The sequence below is a fragment of the Falco naumanni genome, chromosome 5 (assembly GCF_017639655.2).
Source record: "Falco naumanni isolate bFalNau1 chromosome 5, bFalNau1.pat, whole genome shotgun sequence".
NCBI classification, from domain to species: domain Eukaryota; kingdom Metazoa; phylum Chordata; class Aves; order Falconiformes; family Falconidae; genus Falco; species Falco naumanni.
This window is the reverse complement of record NC_054058.1, coordinates 25579316-25594378: the sequence shown is the minus strand read 5'-3', so window position 1 is coordinate 25594378 and position 15063 is coordinate 25579316. Positions and strand designations below refer to the sequence as shown.

Here is a 15063-nt window from a genome sequence, read left to right as displayed (position 1 = left end):
GTCCGTGAAATGAATGCGTGTTTATCACTGAAACATGAAGATAACCACATCTCTCCATGCTGCCTTTCTGCCTTACTGCAAGAGATTTCAAGGTTGTGCTTTGTTGTGGTTTTAAAAGTTTTCCTTCCAAGCTGCAGAAGGGTCACTAAATCTCTCTCTGATGACAGAGAGAGAAGGTCTCTCTCCGAGGCTCACCCCTGGCTTTTTGTTTTGTTATCATTAGTGATAGGGGTGCAAAAGTATAATACTGGTCTGCTTTTCTGAGGAGCTGAAAACACTCTGCAGCCAATAACTTGACCAAGAGGCTAAAGGTTCCAATTATTTCACATCTTTGTTTTCAATCATGCTAGTGTACAATTGATTGAAAAATGGAGAAATTGAAATTATTCTCCTATTTTCTGGCAAGCTTCAGGGCTGGTTCTGGTAATTTTTTTACCAGAAAGTGTTCCTCATATTCCATTGGCTCTAGGAGGTATAACAGCAGTATGCTTTTCACAACATTATTCATTGCTTTTCATAACTACATTTCTGCATGTTCAAAGTCCTGCAGAAGCACTAGGGTTTTTTGTTTTCCTTTTTTTTTTTTTTTTTTTTAACAGGATCTCTGAATTGAGCAGTATTCATAACTTTTAAAACATAATAATACATATGTATCTGAATAATATAAATAATACAGAAAGTAAACAATTATTCATAAACACTTTAAGTAAAGTTCTTTCATGTAACTTTTCATTAGCATACAGATACTGTGCTGGAAAGCTGTCAAGATTTTTATCTCAAGGAAGCACTTACTGCTTCTCTTTAAGAAGATGAACCATTCCATTATGATCACAATTCTTGTGACAGGAAAACCAGCAAATGTACAAAACCCCCATGCTTTCCAATATGAATTTTTAATAAAAATAAAATTTGTAGAGTATATTGTCTTAATGAATTCAGTGGGATTAGTCAAACGCTCAAACTTAAGCATGGGCTTGTGCACATGTTAAATTATGGTCCTGAACAAAAGAATGATTTGTAGACTCAACTGCAGTTTATACTCCCTGTGGCTTTGGGCTGCCATGTTCCAGCACTTGTGTGAACGGCTGCACTCGTATCAACATGGCAACACAGAAACGCAAAGTACTTAATCAAATTGTTCCAACTGAAAGCTTGCTTCTTGTGGCAAAACTTAATAAGAGAAAACCAGATTAGTTTCTGTGCAGAGACTTTAGAGGGAGTGTTTGAACTACTGTTTGTAACAAATACTGAGTAAATTAAAATGGGAGTTAGGTGATTAAAACAACGTCCAATACTTAATTGATTTTAATAGCATAAAAAATACTAAGACCCAAGTTGTCAGGTTCCCTGAATAAATGCATCCTGCTAGCTATCTAAGTTTTATGAAAGTGTTGGAGTGGTTTCAGCCCTGTTATAAATTGTCAACAATATTGCTATTTCTGATAAAAATCAATTCCTGTCTTTTAAAATATATTGATAGGTTTATGAGCAATTTGTTTGCTGGTGAGTCTAAGAAAATCATAGTTGCAATAGAAATATAGAATCTTTTTAGAATACAAATTAATACACAGTCTGGGTTTTATTAAAAGGTAGGAAAATGAACAACTATGATCAAAATTGGCTTTTATACTTCAAATTCTACAAGGAATTGTTGGAGTTCTTCAAGAAACAGAGGCCCTATCCTATCAATACTTAAATTTGTGTTTATTTGCATTCATGTGATCACTATTGTTTTATTTTGTGAGAAAATGGAAAACAAAATTAAGCATGTGCATGTCCATTTTTAAAAAACACCTCTCCACTTTATTAAAGCTACCAGAGGGTTGTTTTGGGTCTCTGCTTTACGACTTTTTCCTCTAATTTCTATTTACTGTGTATTTTAAAGTTCTGTTAACACCTTCCCTACATAAATACTGTATTATTTCAAGTGAATTTTATTTTTTTACAGGAACATAGATGAATGAAATAAGCTAACTGATAAAAAAATCTCTACAGTCTTTAAGCTTTGTTGCTAATTATTTGGGGTGGGGTTTTTTTCTCCTGATTGAATCTCATAATAGCACTTTGTGAAGTTGCCAAATTCCGCCCCTCTTTTTATTCAATTACACACAGGTGCATAATGTTTTGCATATGAAATTGCTCAGAACTTGTAGAAGAAAACAAAATGAAGCCACAGAAATTGAGTCCTGAGTTCAGGTCACAGACAGATTTCAGGAATGTCCATTTCTCTCCCACTCATTCTTTCTAACGACAAAATCAGAAAGTGGGGCCTATTTTTTTCTTTCCTCACAACATATTGGGAAATGATGCAGAGACAAGTATCAGAATGCAGAGATAGTCTGCAATGAACTGAAATCAGACTTTAAAATTAAGTTTAATTGAGTCCTAGAATGCAGCTGTGACATAGCAACATTCAAAGGGAAACACCAGTGAAAATATTTTCTGCAGGTCCATCTAAGAATGCTCAAAGGCATTTAGGTGGCAATAGGAAGTAAATAGATCTGTCATTAGTGTTTCCCTGAGAATAATAAAAATCCATTAGCTCCCCTGGAGGAGTTAGGGTTATGGGTCATAGGATGAAAGGCATGAAAGCTGTCCAAATAATTACTATCTAAACCATACCTAAGACTACCAACTCAATAAAGAAAACAACCAAGTCAGGCTATTTGACTTAAACATTTTTGAGCCATGCACCACGGTCATAAGAGTACAGCCAGCCAGAGTTTCATGCTTGTGAGATACCAGGAGATCCTCTGCTACACAGAGACTGGAGCCATTAGCAATTAAAGATCCTGCAGCTGAGTCAGTGGGCAAGCAAGCAAATCAAATTCTCTGAGAAGAACATGTGTTCACATAAGAACTCGGAAATCTGAAAAAGAAGGACCCCAGCTGTTTCAGAAAGGTTTTAAAAAAAACAATTGGGAAGCTACTTTAATGGAAATGAAAAACATAGCAAAAAATGTTCTAACCAAGAAATACAACAAAGCAGAATAATATTTTAATGGATGCTTGCAGCATCAAAAGCCCTTCAGGGCTGTGATGGCAGGGCAGGGTCACTGAGCAATTTATAGCTGCTTCTTGGGAAGCAAAGAAACACTGGACTCTCTGGGCTCTGCCAGAGGAGCAGATGAAGGAAGCACACCTATCTCACAGTATCATGTAGTTAATCCCTGTGCAGAGTGGTTGCCATGTGCAGTTCTGCAGTTCCTATTTGTAATAAACTCTTCCCACCACAGAATCATAGAATGGTTTGGGCTGGAAGGGACCTTAAAGATCATCTAGTTCCACCCCCCCTGCAACCCTCCACTAAACTTGCTTAAAGCCACATCCAACCTGGCCTTGAACTCTCTCCTTTATGTTTAGGAAAAATAAAAGATTTTTCTGCAGACTACCAAACTAAGTAACAAAGGTTTTGGAAACAGCCTTGGTTTTGTATGGGGAAATACACTGGAAGCTTTTTATCAGCATTCCTGTGAATGGTAGAGGCGGAATTATCCTCCTTTTCTACAAGTAAAAGTCACAGATGCTACTAATTTTGAGTGTGTAATTTGCGTTGATGTATCATGCCTCGTTCTCCAGAATACTTTGTATTCAAAGGACAATATTATGCTCAAAGCATCCCCCCGTCTATGCTAGTTGCAGCTGTGAATACTGTGCATCTACAACATGATCCTAAGTCTTCTGGAAAATGAAGATCACGTCCATGTAAAGTTGTTTGTAGCAGAGATAGGGGTAAATTTAGCCTAAAGGTCAGTGTTCACTTGCTTTATCCATAAAAACATATTTTCCCCCAGTTATTTTCCTCATTCACTGTAAGTCTCCTAAATCCCGCAAAAAACCATGTGTGAGTCCTGAACTTATCAACTGTTTTAATGCGCAATCCGGTTTTGTTCTAAGGCCACATACATGCCAGGCACAGAACAAAAGAGGGGGAAGGGAGAGGTTTCATGGAGAAAATAACACTTTAAATGTGTTAATTTATCAATTTGTCAAAATGCTGAGAGACAGACATAAAATGAACAGAATTAATATTGGTTTTAAAGGAAAATATACTTCTACTATTTTCTAACTTTTCAGTGCCTAATTTTACAAGCTTACTAATATTTTAACATCAAATTTCCAAGGTCTCCCCAATAGTCTGTCACTCCGACTACTCTTCTATCTCATATAATATCTTCCTCCCTTTTATCTCCTCTGCATCTGAGCATATTCTTGCCCATGTGCTCAGTAGCAGAAACACAGAAAACACACAAGTATGATTCTCATTCTGAAAATGAGGGTAGTCCTCACAGCAGAGTGCAGTGGCAGTTCAGAGCTTTACAGTCTGCACGTTCTCTGCGCATAAACTCTGGAGACAGTTCAGCTGCCAAAAAACCTAACAAGCGCAGGTGTGAGTTGGAACTTCCAAGGCTTGGAAGTAGGCAAACTTTTTTCATAGGGTCAATGAAAGAAATGCTTCTGACACAAATGACAAATCCACTTTCACATGACAGTCCCTAGAGCAAAGCATTTATGGGCAAAGGTTCCCTTCCCTTTAATCTCACCATTGGAAATTAGTTAATTTCTTTTGAACTTTTCACTCACATACACACAAAAAAGAAGAAATCCCATATGAATGGCTGCTCTGCAATGTTTCCCCTTTTGCAGCTGAGGTTTGATGATGTCCTAAGCAAGGACAGAGAAACTAACAGAAGGAGGTGCTGCTTCTTGCACTGCTTGGGCCACCACATCTTTCTCCTCAGCTGGTCCCTCTTATTATTAAGGTTGCCCAGCACTTCCCAATCTATTTTTTCAATTTGCTTTTGGTTTAACAGCTTTTTCAGTCCCAGATGAACTCTTCCATTCTAGGTGTCTGTCTCAAACTGAGTTGAGACCCACTGGGTTAGCCATTTTCAAGAATGGGACTGAAGATTCAAGCAGTTCACAGGGTCCTTTCTGCACTTTCACTGAAATTCCAGAAACCCACAGCCTGGGCAGAGGAATTTCAACTTCACTGTCAAGGAGTGTCTCTTGTGCAATGTGCCTATATGTAGGCAGTCAGCACATACTCCACAGAATGCTCTTTCAGCTGAACTTGTAAATTCTCCAAAGATGCTTCTGCCAGGGAGCATAACTCCATTCCCTCACAGATCTTACAGGTGTTAACATGGGCTTTAATTAAACATACTCTGTTTGGCCTGGAGCTACAGAGGTGAAATTTGATTAAGTTTGTAATGGCTGCTCCCAGGCACAGCAACTATTTCTGCTTACCTTCATGGCTTTAAAATTACAGAAGAATGAAATGTCTGATGAAAATTGAGAAAATGGGGAGAAAAAAAAAAAAGGCAAAATGAAAAAGAGTCAATAGAAGCAAGAATTCTGGCAAGGTGAGGACTCACTGAGGAGATTAAAACCGGCTGGGAACTGGAAAGGGTGCCTGGCACTGGCTGAGCAGGAATATGAACCAGTTTGCTAGGCAGGATTGAACACGGAGGTAAAAAGGAAGGAGAGGAAGTTCCTACACAAGGAAATTGAAACTAGGATCCTGTGATGAAAACACAGAAGACATGGAGGTGGAGTGTAAAGGGAGAACTGTTATCTTTAAGAAACATTTGCAAAAGTTAGTTAGAAAACGTTGTGGTGCGCAGCAGCTTGTGTAAGGCAGTGCTGGTCACTGAGTGAAGCACCCTTTCACCAGTCTCCTTGGCTTTGAGATCTGAACAGTAGACAGCCACAAGGTACATATGGGAAAAAACTCCTTGCAGCAATGTATTTCCCAAGATCCTCCAGGTTCTTCCAACCTGGATTGTGAGATCTAATGTATTCACCTCTTGTTGGTTCCAGAATTCCTCAGCCTTCCTTTCTAAGAGATGTTCAATGAGTGAAGCAGGCTTCTCTAGTCCATCACTGTATAATCTTTGCAACACATTTAGTCTATGTCTTTCTTTGCTAAAGTTAACAAGCAGCTGATCTTATTCTACACATCCGTTTACTTTCTGGACTTTCACAATACAATAATAAAAGGGATGGCAGGGAATGAAGGTAGGAACCTGCTCCCAGTCTTCACCATGGCTGGCTGGGGATTGGCCCACTATAGCTGGAGGGAGGCAAACTGGCAATGGATGCCACTGGGATTAGGAAGGGTTTTGTTAGGCTGGATGAAGAGTCAGGTGTGGAAAACTGGAAGTGGTTGGGCAAAGGGTTGGCACTGTGTGCAAAGGAAATACTGCTTCTCAGAGGAACCTGTGACTCTGACAACATGCAGACCTAGGCAGAAAAACTGAGCCTAGAGTTCAGGAGTGGAAACAGGAAGGCAAGAAAAATGAGATTGGGATAAATTGCTGGGACTAGGAAAAATCAGGACAGTTCTGGTTTGAGGGGATAAACAGAATCAGTCAAACATGAAAAAATGAACAGCATGCTTTTCTTTAGGCATTAGAGTGCAACCCCCTTCTGATCCTGGAGTAAAAGGCGCAGATCCCCAAGTTGGGAATGCTGAGTGTCTAGGAATCTGTGGCTATGATCAATGTGTGGCTAGACTATAATAACCTATGATCATCTACTTAAAGATGACCTCACAATGGGTCTGCAAAATGGCATTAAACGAATTAATTTAGGCTGCACTTAATCCTGGTACTTCCTAACATTGGTGTGCTTGACCTTGCCACATTAATAATGTTCTTTAAAGTACTCTAGAGACCATACTTATATTATAAATGTATATAGCATCAGTCTCAAATAGTGATTCTGTCTTTGTTTTAAAATGAAGTTCAAATAGCCTTTGATTTTAAATATGCATTTGAATTGTATGAATCTTCCTTTAATTTTTTTTCCTCATCTATACAATTTCATAACTGTAAAAGTGCACTATAAAGTAGTTTGCAAGCTGTAATTATGATTTATAGAATAGTCCCAGGTGTCTTCACATTAATTATGACTTATTATTAATATATACATTCATTGATCATTCATTCTATAATTACTTTGCAAGGATCTAGCCCATCAGTGCTAGCTTTGAAAGAAACTACACAAAGAACAGAAATCTACTGGAAGAACTTTTAGTGTACGTTGCTGATCCTAGACACAAGCTGTGTCTTATCATTAGCATTTCTTCTCAGTCATGAAAACTAGCCTTACAAAGCGACCTCATTCTAGGAGCTAGGGCTTTAAGAACAATGGAGGATTTTGAGAGTTGTGATTAAACCAAAAGTGGCAAGACTGTGGATGTTACAGGTGGTTCCATGTGACTGAATCTGATTCTGTGATACTCTGTGAATTCTCCTTATTGTTTGAATCACTTATCATTTGCTTGGTTTCACTTTTAAATGCAATATTTCTTTTGTATGAGCCTTTCCTCTCCAGTTTTCTCATCCATCTTCTGTACCTTTTGTGTTCTGTGAAAGCTCTATTTGCATTCCTTCCTTACTGACACATTTTTTTCTTCTTCAAAATGTTTCTATTTTCATAACTTTCCCAACTTTCAGAATCTCTCAGAACTTGCTATAAACTGCCACTCCAGCCTTCAAAAAGGGCAAGAAGGAGGAGGAGGACCCAGGAAGTGACAGGCAAGTCAGCCTCACCTCCATCTCTGGAAGGGTGATGGAACAGCTCATCCTGGAGGTCACCTCTAAGTACATGAAGGAAAAGGTTATCAGGGGTAATCAACATGAATTAATCAAGGAGAAATCATGCCTGACCAATCTGATAGACTTCTATGATGGAATGACTGGCTGGGTAGACGAGGGGAGAGCAGTGGATGTTGTCTAGCTTGACATCAGCAAGGCTTTTGACACTGTCTCCCATAACATCCCCATAGGTAAGCTCAGGAGGTGTGGGTTAGATGAGTGGACAGGGAGGTGGATTGAGAACTGGCTGAATGGCCAGGCGGGTTTTGAATGTCTCCAGAGAAGGAGACTCCACAGCCTCTCTGGGCAGCCTATTCCAGTGCTCCATCACCCTCAAAGTAAAGAAGTTTTTCCTCATATTCAGATGGAACTTCCCATGTTGCAGTTTGTGCCCGTTGCCCCTTATCCTGTCGCTGGGCACCACTGAAAAGAGCCTGGCCCCATCCTCTTGACACCTGCCCCTATGGTATTTGTATGCGTTGATAAGATACGCCCTTAGAGGCCCAGCTCTCTCAGACTTTCCTCATAAAGAGGATGCTCCAATCTCCCAGTCATCTCCATAGCCCTCTGCTGGACCCTCCCCAGTAGTTCCCTGTCTCTCTTGAACTGGGGAGCCCAGCACTGGGCACAGCACTCCAGGTGCAGCCCCACCAGGCCAGGATCACCTCCCTCACCTGCTGGCCACGCTCCTCCTGATGCACCCCAGGATCTCACTGGCCTTCTTGGCCACACGGGCACACGGCTGGCTCATGGGCAACTTGCTGTCCACCAGGACTCCCAGGTCCTTCTCCACAGAGCTGCCTCCCAGGAGGTCAGCCCCAGCCTGTGCTGGTGCATGGGGCTGTTCCTCCCTGGGGGCAGGACCCTGAACTCGCCTTTGGTGAACTCCATCAGGTTCCTCTCTGACCAACTCTCCAGCCTGTCCAGGTCTCGCTGAATGGCAGCGCAGCCCCTGGTGTATCAGCCACTTCTGCCAGCTCTGTATCATCAACAAACTTGCTGAGGGTACACAGGCCTCCAGCTAGACTCTGTGACTGTGCAACCTGCTCTGGGTGAGCCTGCTTTAGCAGGGGGTTGGACTAGATCTCCAAAGGTCCCTTTCAACCCTGACCATTCTGTGACTTTATTGCTTTTTGAGGTAACGGCCACAAAAAGAGAAACAAAGGAAACATAATTCCAGCTTAGTCTTCTGGTGTTTGGAGGGTCTGTTTAGTCTCCCAACCTTCAATACCTTGTGTAGCACTGACACCATTGTTACAGGTTAATAAAAGTCTGTTGGTGATTATTTTATCATGTATGTTCAATGGACTGAAGTGCTTTTACTAGCTATCAAGTGTTTACATGGTTGGGTTGCATATACAGAGGACATACACACCTTTTCTTACATAAGATGACCCACAGTCCTCTAAGTCTCCTCAAGGGACTCCATACTGGACAAGAGGAACTCTTCTGCAGGTTTAAACAGGCACAGACCAACATTTCTTACTGTCCCATGGCCACCCAAGCCACACTAGTGAAGGGTGCAACCGGGCCTTGTGTTGCAGACAGGTGGAGGCTGGGATCCTCTTGCATGCAGGTGACAGGACCCTCTCCTCTGGGCTGCTTGTGGACAGAAGCCAGCCTGTCTTGGGACGACTGGTTCGAGAGGCTGCAGTGATACATGCAACTGGACAGTGGGTCATGGCTTCACCGGGGACCTGCGCGACCTTCTCCCCTCTGGACAGAGCAAGGCGCGGGGTGGTGTCACACCAGACATCCCTTCCCTACGCAGCTGACGGCGAGCCAGGGCTTTCCTAGGACGCCCCGTTCCCCCCCTCCTGCCAGGGCCACCGCCCAGGCCTCTTGCCCACGCACGGCTCTGGAGGAGCACCGAGTCCCGCCCGGGAACGCGGCACCTCAGCCCCTAAGCCAGGGACCCTCATCGCCCGCCGGCGGCCCCCGGGCGGGGCACCCTGACCTTCACGGGGAGCCGCCCCGCCCCGCCCCTTCCCACACGCCGACGGGTAACGGCTGTCCGCCCCGGTGGCGGGCCCCGCCCCTCCCGCATCACGTGAGGCGCGGCGGCGCAGGGCGGGAAGGCAGACGGGCAGGTGAGGCGGCGCCGGCGATTGGGAGGCGGGCGGTGACCCCGCGGCAGGCCCCGCCCCGCCCCGCCCCGCCCTGCCGCCGCCTCTATATCAGGCGGGGGGCGGGCGGTAGGGCGGGCCTGAGCGTGTGCGGCCAGCGAGGTGAGCGGGGAGGTGGGAGCGAGGCGGCGCGGGGCTGGCCGAGGTGCCCCGCAGCCTGGCGGCCGCCACCGCAGAGAAGGCACCGCAGGAGGAGGAGGTGGCGTAGGTGTAGGTGGATCCCCGGGGCGGCGACGCCGGCATGGAAGGAGCCCGTCGCCGCTCAATTCTTCTTTCTCTGCCGCGCTCGGCGAGCGGCGGCGAGGCGTGCGGGGTGGGGGGCCGGCGGCGGCCGTGCTCTCCCCGGGAGGCGCTTTCTCGCCGTCCCTGGCAAGGGCGTGATGAAGGGCTGACCCCGGGCTCGGAGCCACCTCTCGGGCCGCTGGCGGGGCCGCGGCAGGGGTTGGGCGGGTGTCCCGGGGGAGGGCGAGTGTCCTCCCCCTCGGCCCCCGCCGCGGGCAGCTGGTGCCCGCCGGGGTCCTGCGCGGTAGGCCTGCGGGTGGGCAGAAATGTGGTGTCATTGCTTTCTAGGAGCAGGTGTAGGTCAGTAGTTGAAGATGAGGGTGGTGGAGCATCTCTTCCAAAAACTCTGTGCTCAAGGTTAAAGCCCAGCCCCTCCCATTGAAGCCGGGGTCTTGCTGTGGCACGGGCACATCTTTTGGACGGGTGTAGGCAGAGACCAGTTCCTCATGAAGAATGATGCTGTTGTAACTGAGCGTGCTACTTGCTTTATGAAGTGTGGTTTTTTTCATCTTCACTTTCTCAGTTGAAATATTTCTAGTTTAAATGCCTGGTTGGATTGCTGCAAAGGTCATGAAGGGGTAAAACCGATGTGGTGGGGGCAAGCAGAGGGGCTATACCTTCAGGTGTGCGATTTCCAAATGATCATTCAGGCAGCAGCCTGGATGGGAGGCTGGCGGCATGATTTTGCAATTGCTTGCTTGCAGTTTTTTCCCTTGTGGGTGATGTGTGCAGGAAACCTGCCTAGTTTTATATGGACACTATATTGGGTTTCTGGAATCATCCCCTGTGCTGTCTAATTCTGCCTCTGTAAAGGATTTTTGGTTGTCTGGATGGGTGGGGAGACTTGAACAACACAAAGTTCGCCTTGCTTTGAAATTCCTGGTACAGATATTTTGAAGAGGGAGGGAGCAGAGTGAAAGATTGTGGTAAATACTGAGGCGTAGCTTTGTGGGTACATGTTCTGAATGTGTGATGACAAAAGGTTTAACTTTAAAAAAGGGAGGGGGTGGTGGTGGTGAGAGAGAGAGCTAAATAAAAGGAGTTTCTTTGCAGCTCCATCCATTTCAATGGTGCAGCTTTCCCAAGCCCCTTTCCGTTGCCCATCATCACCTTCAGGCCGGTCAGAGGAGGGTGAGGATAAGAGCATGAAGGCTGCCAAGCAGCAGGTGAACCCGTCTGGGGAGAGCCAGCCTCCCTCCAGTCCCCTGCAGTCTGCGCTGAACTCGGCAGCCTCTCCTTCCCAGGCATATGAGACTTACATTGATAATGGGCTTATTTGCCTCAAACACAAGATCAGGAACATTGAGAAAAAGAAGGTAACTTGATTTTTCTTTGGTATGGCACATATTTAAGCTGCTAATTGTAAAACTCTGTCTGTTTTATGATAGCTGGAATAAGGTTGTGTATATATAGAGAGAAATCAGTGTTTTTGTTAAAATAACCCGTGGAAGGGCCTAAATGTGGGTTTCCTAGTATTTTTATTACCATTTGTAACCATGGTATAGTAAAAAATGGTGTTCTTTACTCTTGCTGTTCTGAAATGGGCTACTTGTATTTGACATTGTGTGAGCATAACATTGTTTCCGAGAATCAGGAATGCAGCTAACTAGAAATGTGCTCGCAGCTGCTGGCTTTACAGTGTGTGCCCAATAGTTAGCAAAAGTAACTCGATGTTGATCAAAACTGGGGGTGCTTCTTTACCAGGCTTAATCAGTTCAGAACTAACTTGGACCTGATTTGGTGATGGCTTATAGTCTTGCAGGGGTGTTCATATTTCTTCTATTGATCATGTGCATTTAATATTAGGATGTAGAAATATATGTAAAATTGGAAATTAGAACAGTATTTCCTCTGACTCATGGATATGTCAAATTATGTTAAATATGTATTGCCCTTCACTTTGCACAAATATTCGACTTCTATATTTTAAATATAGAAGAATGCTATTCACTAGAAAGCTTTTATACCGAAATCATCCAAAGCCTGCTGTCTTGTTTTAAATTGTGCTTTTTTTTTTTGGGTGGGGGTGGGGTAGGATGTGGGCAGGGACAGTACTGTGTTAGTAAGAACTGATATAATACAACTAAAACTGCAGCCATAGCTAGTCAGGCTTTTGCATTCTAAGATTTTTTTCAGTTGATGGGGGACTGAAGGCTATGTGCATGACTAATTGGGGAAAATGCTATTTTCTGTAAGATAAAAGAAATAATGATGCTGTTGCTTTTGGTACTGAATCAGGATTACAGGTAAAGCAATTGCATGAATGTTGTGCTTCTCTAAATGTCTGAAAAGCTTATTGTTATGTGGTAGGGTGAGAAGGAAGAGTAGATCAGGCTTCTGGCCATGTGGCTCGGGGACTCTATCCTCCTGCAGGAGATGCAGTATTACTGCTGTCTCATGTCATGCATCATGCTGTAATATTGAATAATGTCAGATAAGCATGTTTTCTTTAGGTGATTAACCAACTGTGTTGTATTCTAATTTTGTCCAGGGAAGCTTGTTGTGGTGAATGTCTCAAGTATCTTTGGTTTTCACATGAATGACAATCTGGCCTCACTAGCAAATGAAAGTATGACTTATTAAAAGGAGTAGAAACTATTCTTAGTTCTAGATTCCTATAGGTACTGTGTCAGTAAGACTGTGTGGGTAGGTACACCAATGAAATAGTATTCAGCTTCATGGCAGCGAACTCCCCTTTCTCTTCCTTGTGTGTATAAGGAAGCTTGTAATACTTAGTAGTTTAGTTTTAAAAGCTGATGCAAATGATTAAAGACTTGGTGTATTAGAAAAAAATATTTTTTCCTTGAAGGCATTAGTCCACTTTCTTAGGAAATAGTGCTATAAAAGCCTAATGACATGACTGAAGCCATTCTCTGGAAAATTAAATAGGATTATTCACAGACTAGATAGCTTTTCCAAGTCAATGCTGGAATTTAGTTAAAGCCTAATCTAAAATAAGTTCACTGCATCTGTTTGGAACCCCTTTAAAATCTAGGGTCAATGCATTAGTATTTCTTAAATGAAACAAAGGTAGTAAGTTAGAACTGAAAGGAGGTAGGCAGTCTTGGAGACTGAATGCCAAATTAAAGGCACAGCAAAACTTTCTATGTTACTTTCTCCTGAAAATGAGAGGGAGTAGTAAAATTCCTATTCTGTTGCAGTATGTAGATGACTTAAAAATACAGAAAAAATATGTAATTTCACTTGTACCCCCTACTCTACATTAGAGGAATAAATACAAAAAATTTACTTTGGATTTTCCTGCAGCTCAAGCTAGAAGACTACAAAGATCGCCTGAAGAAGGGAGAAGTCCTCAATCAAGATCAGTTGGTAAGTTTGCTTTGTGTGAGTGGATAGCCTCAAAACCTTTAAACATGTCAGAACGGATAGGCTGCTGAAGGTGGTGGTGGTGTAGTTTTACAGAAGTAAAATGCTGGCAGTGGTATTATTCACAAAAACAAATGGACAAATTACTGGTAATTAAGATGAATGGTGAGCCCACAAGCTTTGTATCCTACTTTAACCTTCATGCTGTGTACTGCAGTAATAGAAGCTCTGTGGACCTTCAGCTTCAGTGCTGCTGCACCTTTATTTCTTGATGAGGTGTCCATGTGCAGCTTATCTGTATGTAATTGTGGTGGTAGAACACAAACCTCAAGACTTCTGGGGTAGCTAATTAATCCTCATGACTTCATTAACAGGTGTTACTTGAAATTGGCAGTTGGTTGCACAGTGCTGTTGGTTACAAGCAGCTGTTAAAGAGTAACAAAGTCCCTGTTGGTAGAAAGGAAGATGGTGGTCCAACTTGCATGGGATCTGAAGGCTTTCCTAATACAAGAATCTAGCTATGAGTTACTGACTTAATTGGGAATACTCTCTTGTCCTTCTAGTGCTTCCATGAGATAGCTGGGGGTTGCCAGCACTTTCTAATGCTGTTAGAACAGTATGTCTATTCTGTACCTAAGATTGCTAGAGTTCTGAATGCCAGCATGCAAGATTGTTACTTAAAGATGTGATCCACTTTGTAGAGCTTGCTTAAAACTGCCTGATGTTAAAACAATGATTCTGGCTCTTCTGTCTTGGACTAGAATGGATTCTAGATCTGAAGCCATGTTTCTGTAACATGGAGGTTACTGCTGCTTAAGCATTGAGTAGCAGTGTCACATAATCCAGTGGGTTTATTGCTCTAGTCATCTAGGAGTAGATTTTAACATACTTCACATGTGCTAAAGAACAATTGTGTGATAAAGGGCATTGACGCTTCAGTGGTAGTACTGATCCTGCTAATAAACCAGTTGGAAAAATTGACTGTTAGTTTTACCACAGTGCAGCAGTATGAGAACACAAATACCATTTCCTTACTCTGAATCATTTGTAAATGAGAACTAGACATAAATGGGATAAGGAGGGAAATAATAACTTGCTACTTAAAAGTGGAGTAAACCTATGGGAATGATTGATCTTTCGGCATTTAACTACAAAATCTGATGTAGTCTCTTGCCATCTCAAGTGCAGAAATATGTATTGTGTGATGGTTTGAAATAGGATGGTGACCTTTTATTCCTCTAAACTCAGTCTGGAATTGGGTGGGCAAGAGCCTTCTGTCCTTAGATTGTAGGTGTTAAATATAATGTTTTCCTCTGTTGCTAGCAGTGAGATCGTTGAACAGTCTCCTGTGTAAGTCTGATTAATCTTAAATAGCTTTTAAAGCTACTTCTAAATTTGACAATTTCTTTGGTATGTACCCTGGACTGTGGAAAGCTATTAGCTGAAAATGAAATTAAGATGTGGGAAACTAAAGAGGTGAAGGATTCTGTGGATGTCTGTCTTGCAAATGCATCCAGTAGCACCAACTTTGGAAGATGGCAATTAACTTGGTTACCGGCTTTCCGTATTCCCAGCTGAGTGTAACTTTTTATGTATTAGTATTTTTATCCCACTTTCTGGGATATGTCTTCTAAAATGGGGTACTAGATTCGGTCTTGCTAATACACTGATAGGTGGTAGTCACAGTGTTCAGGTGACTGTTGTAGAAGCATGTATCAACTTCA

General features: G+C 43.0%; 1 protein-coding gene across 6 annotated transcripts in view; it reads left to right on the top strand.

Annotated features, from left to right (window-relative positions):
• The first annotated feature begins 9759 nt into the window (after positions 1 to 9759).
• The window catches only part of CAPRIN2 (caprin family member 2), a 34649-nt gene continuing 29345 nt past the window's right edge, over positions 9760 to 15063 (top strand). For 2 of the 6 annotated variants that reach the window (XM_040596207.1, XM_040596202.1), the window contains exons 1-3: positions 9760 to 9832; positions 11066 to 11328; positions 13280 to 13342. In XM_040596207.1, coding sequence (XP_040452141.1) covers positions 11080 to 11328; positions 13280 to 13342 — 312 coding nt within the window. In that variant the 5' untranslated portion in view covers positions 9760 to 9832; positions 11066 to 11079. Of the gene's footprint in view, positions 9833 to 9866; positions 11329 to 13279; positions 13343 to 15063 lie in introns of those variants that run through there. The other 4 variants (XM_040596203.1, XM_040596204.1, XM_040596205.1 and 1 more) reach the window with 4 other exon arrangements.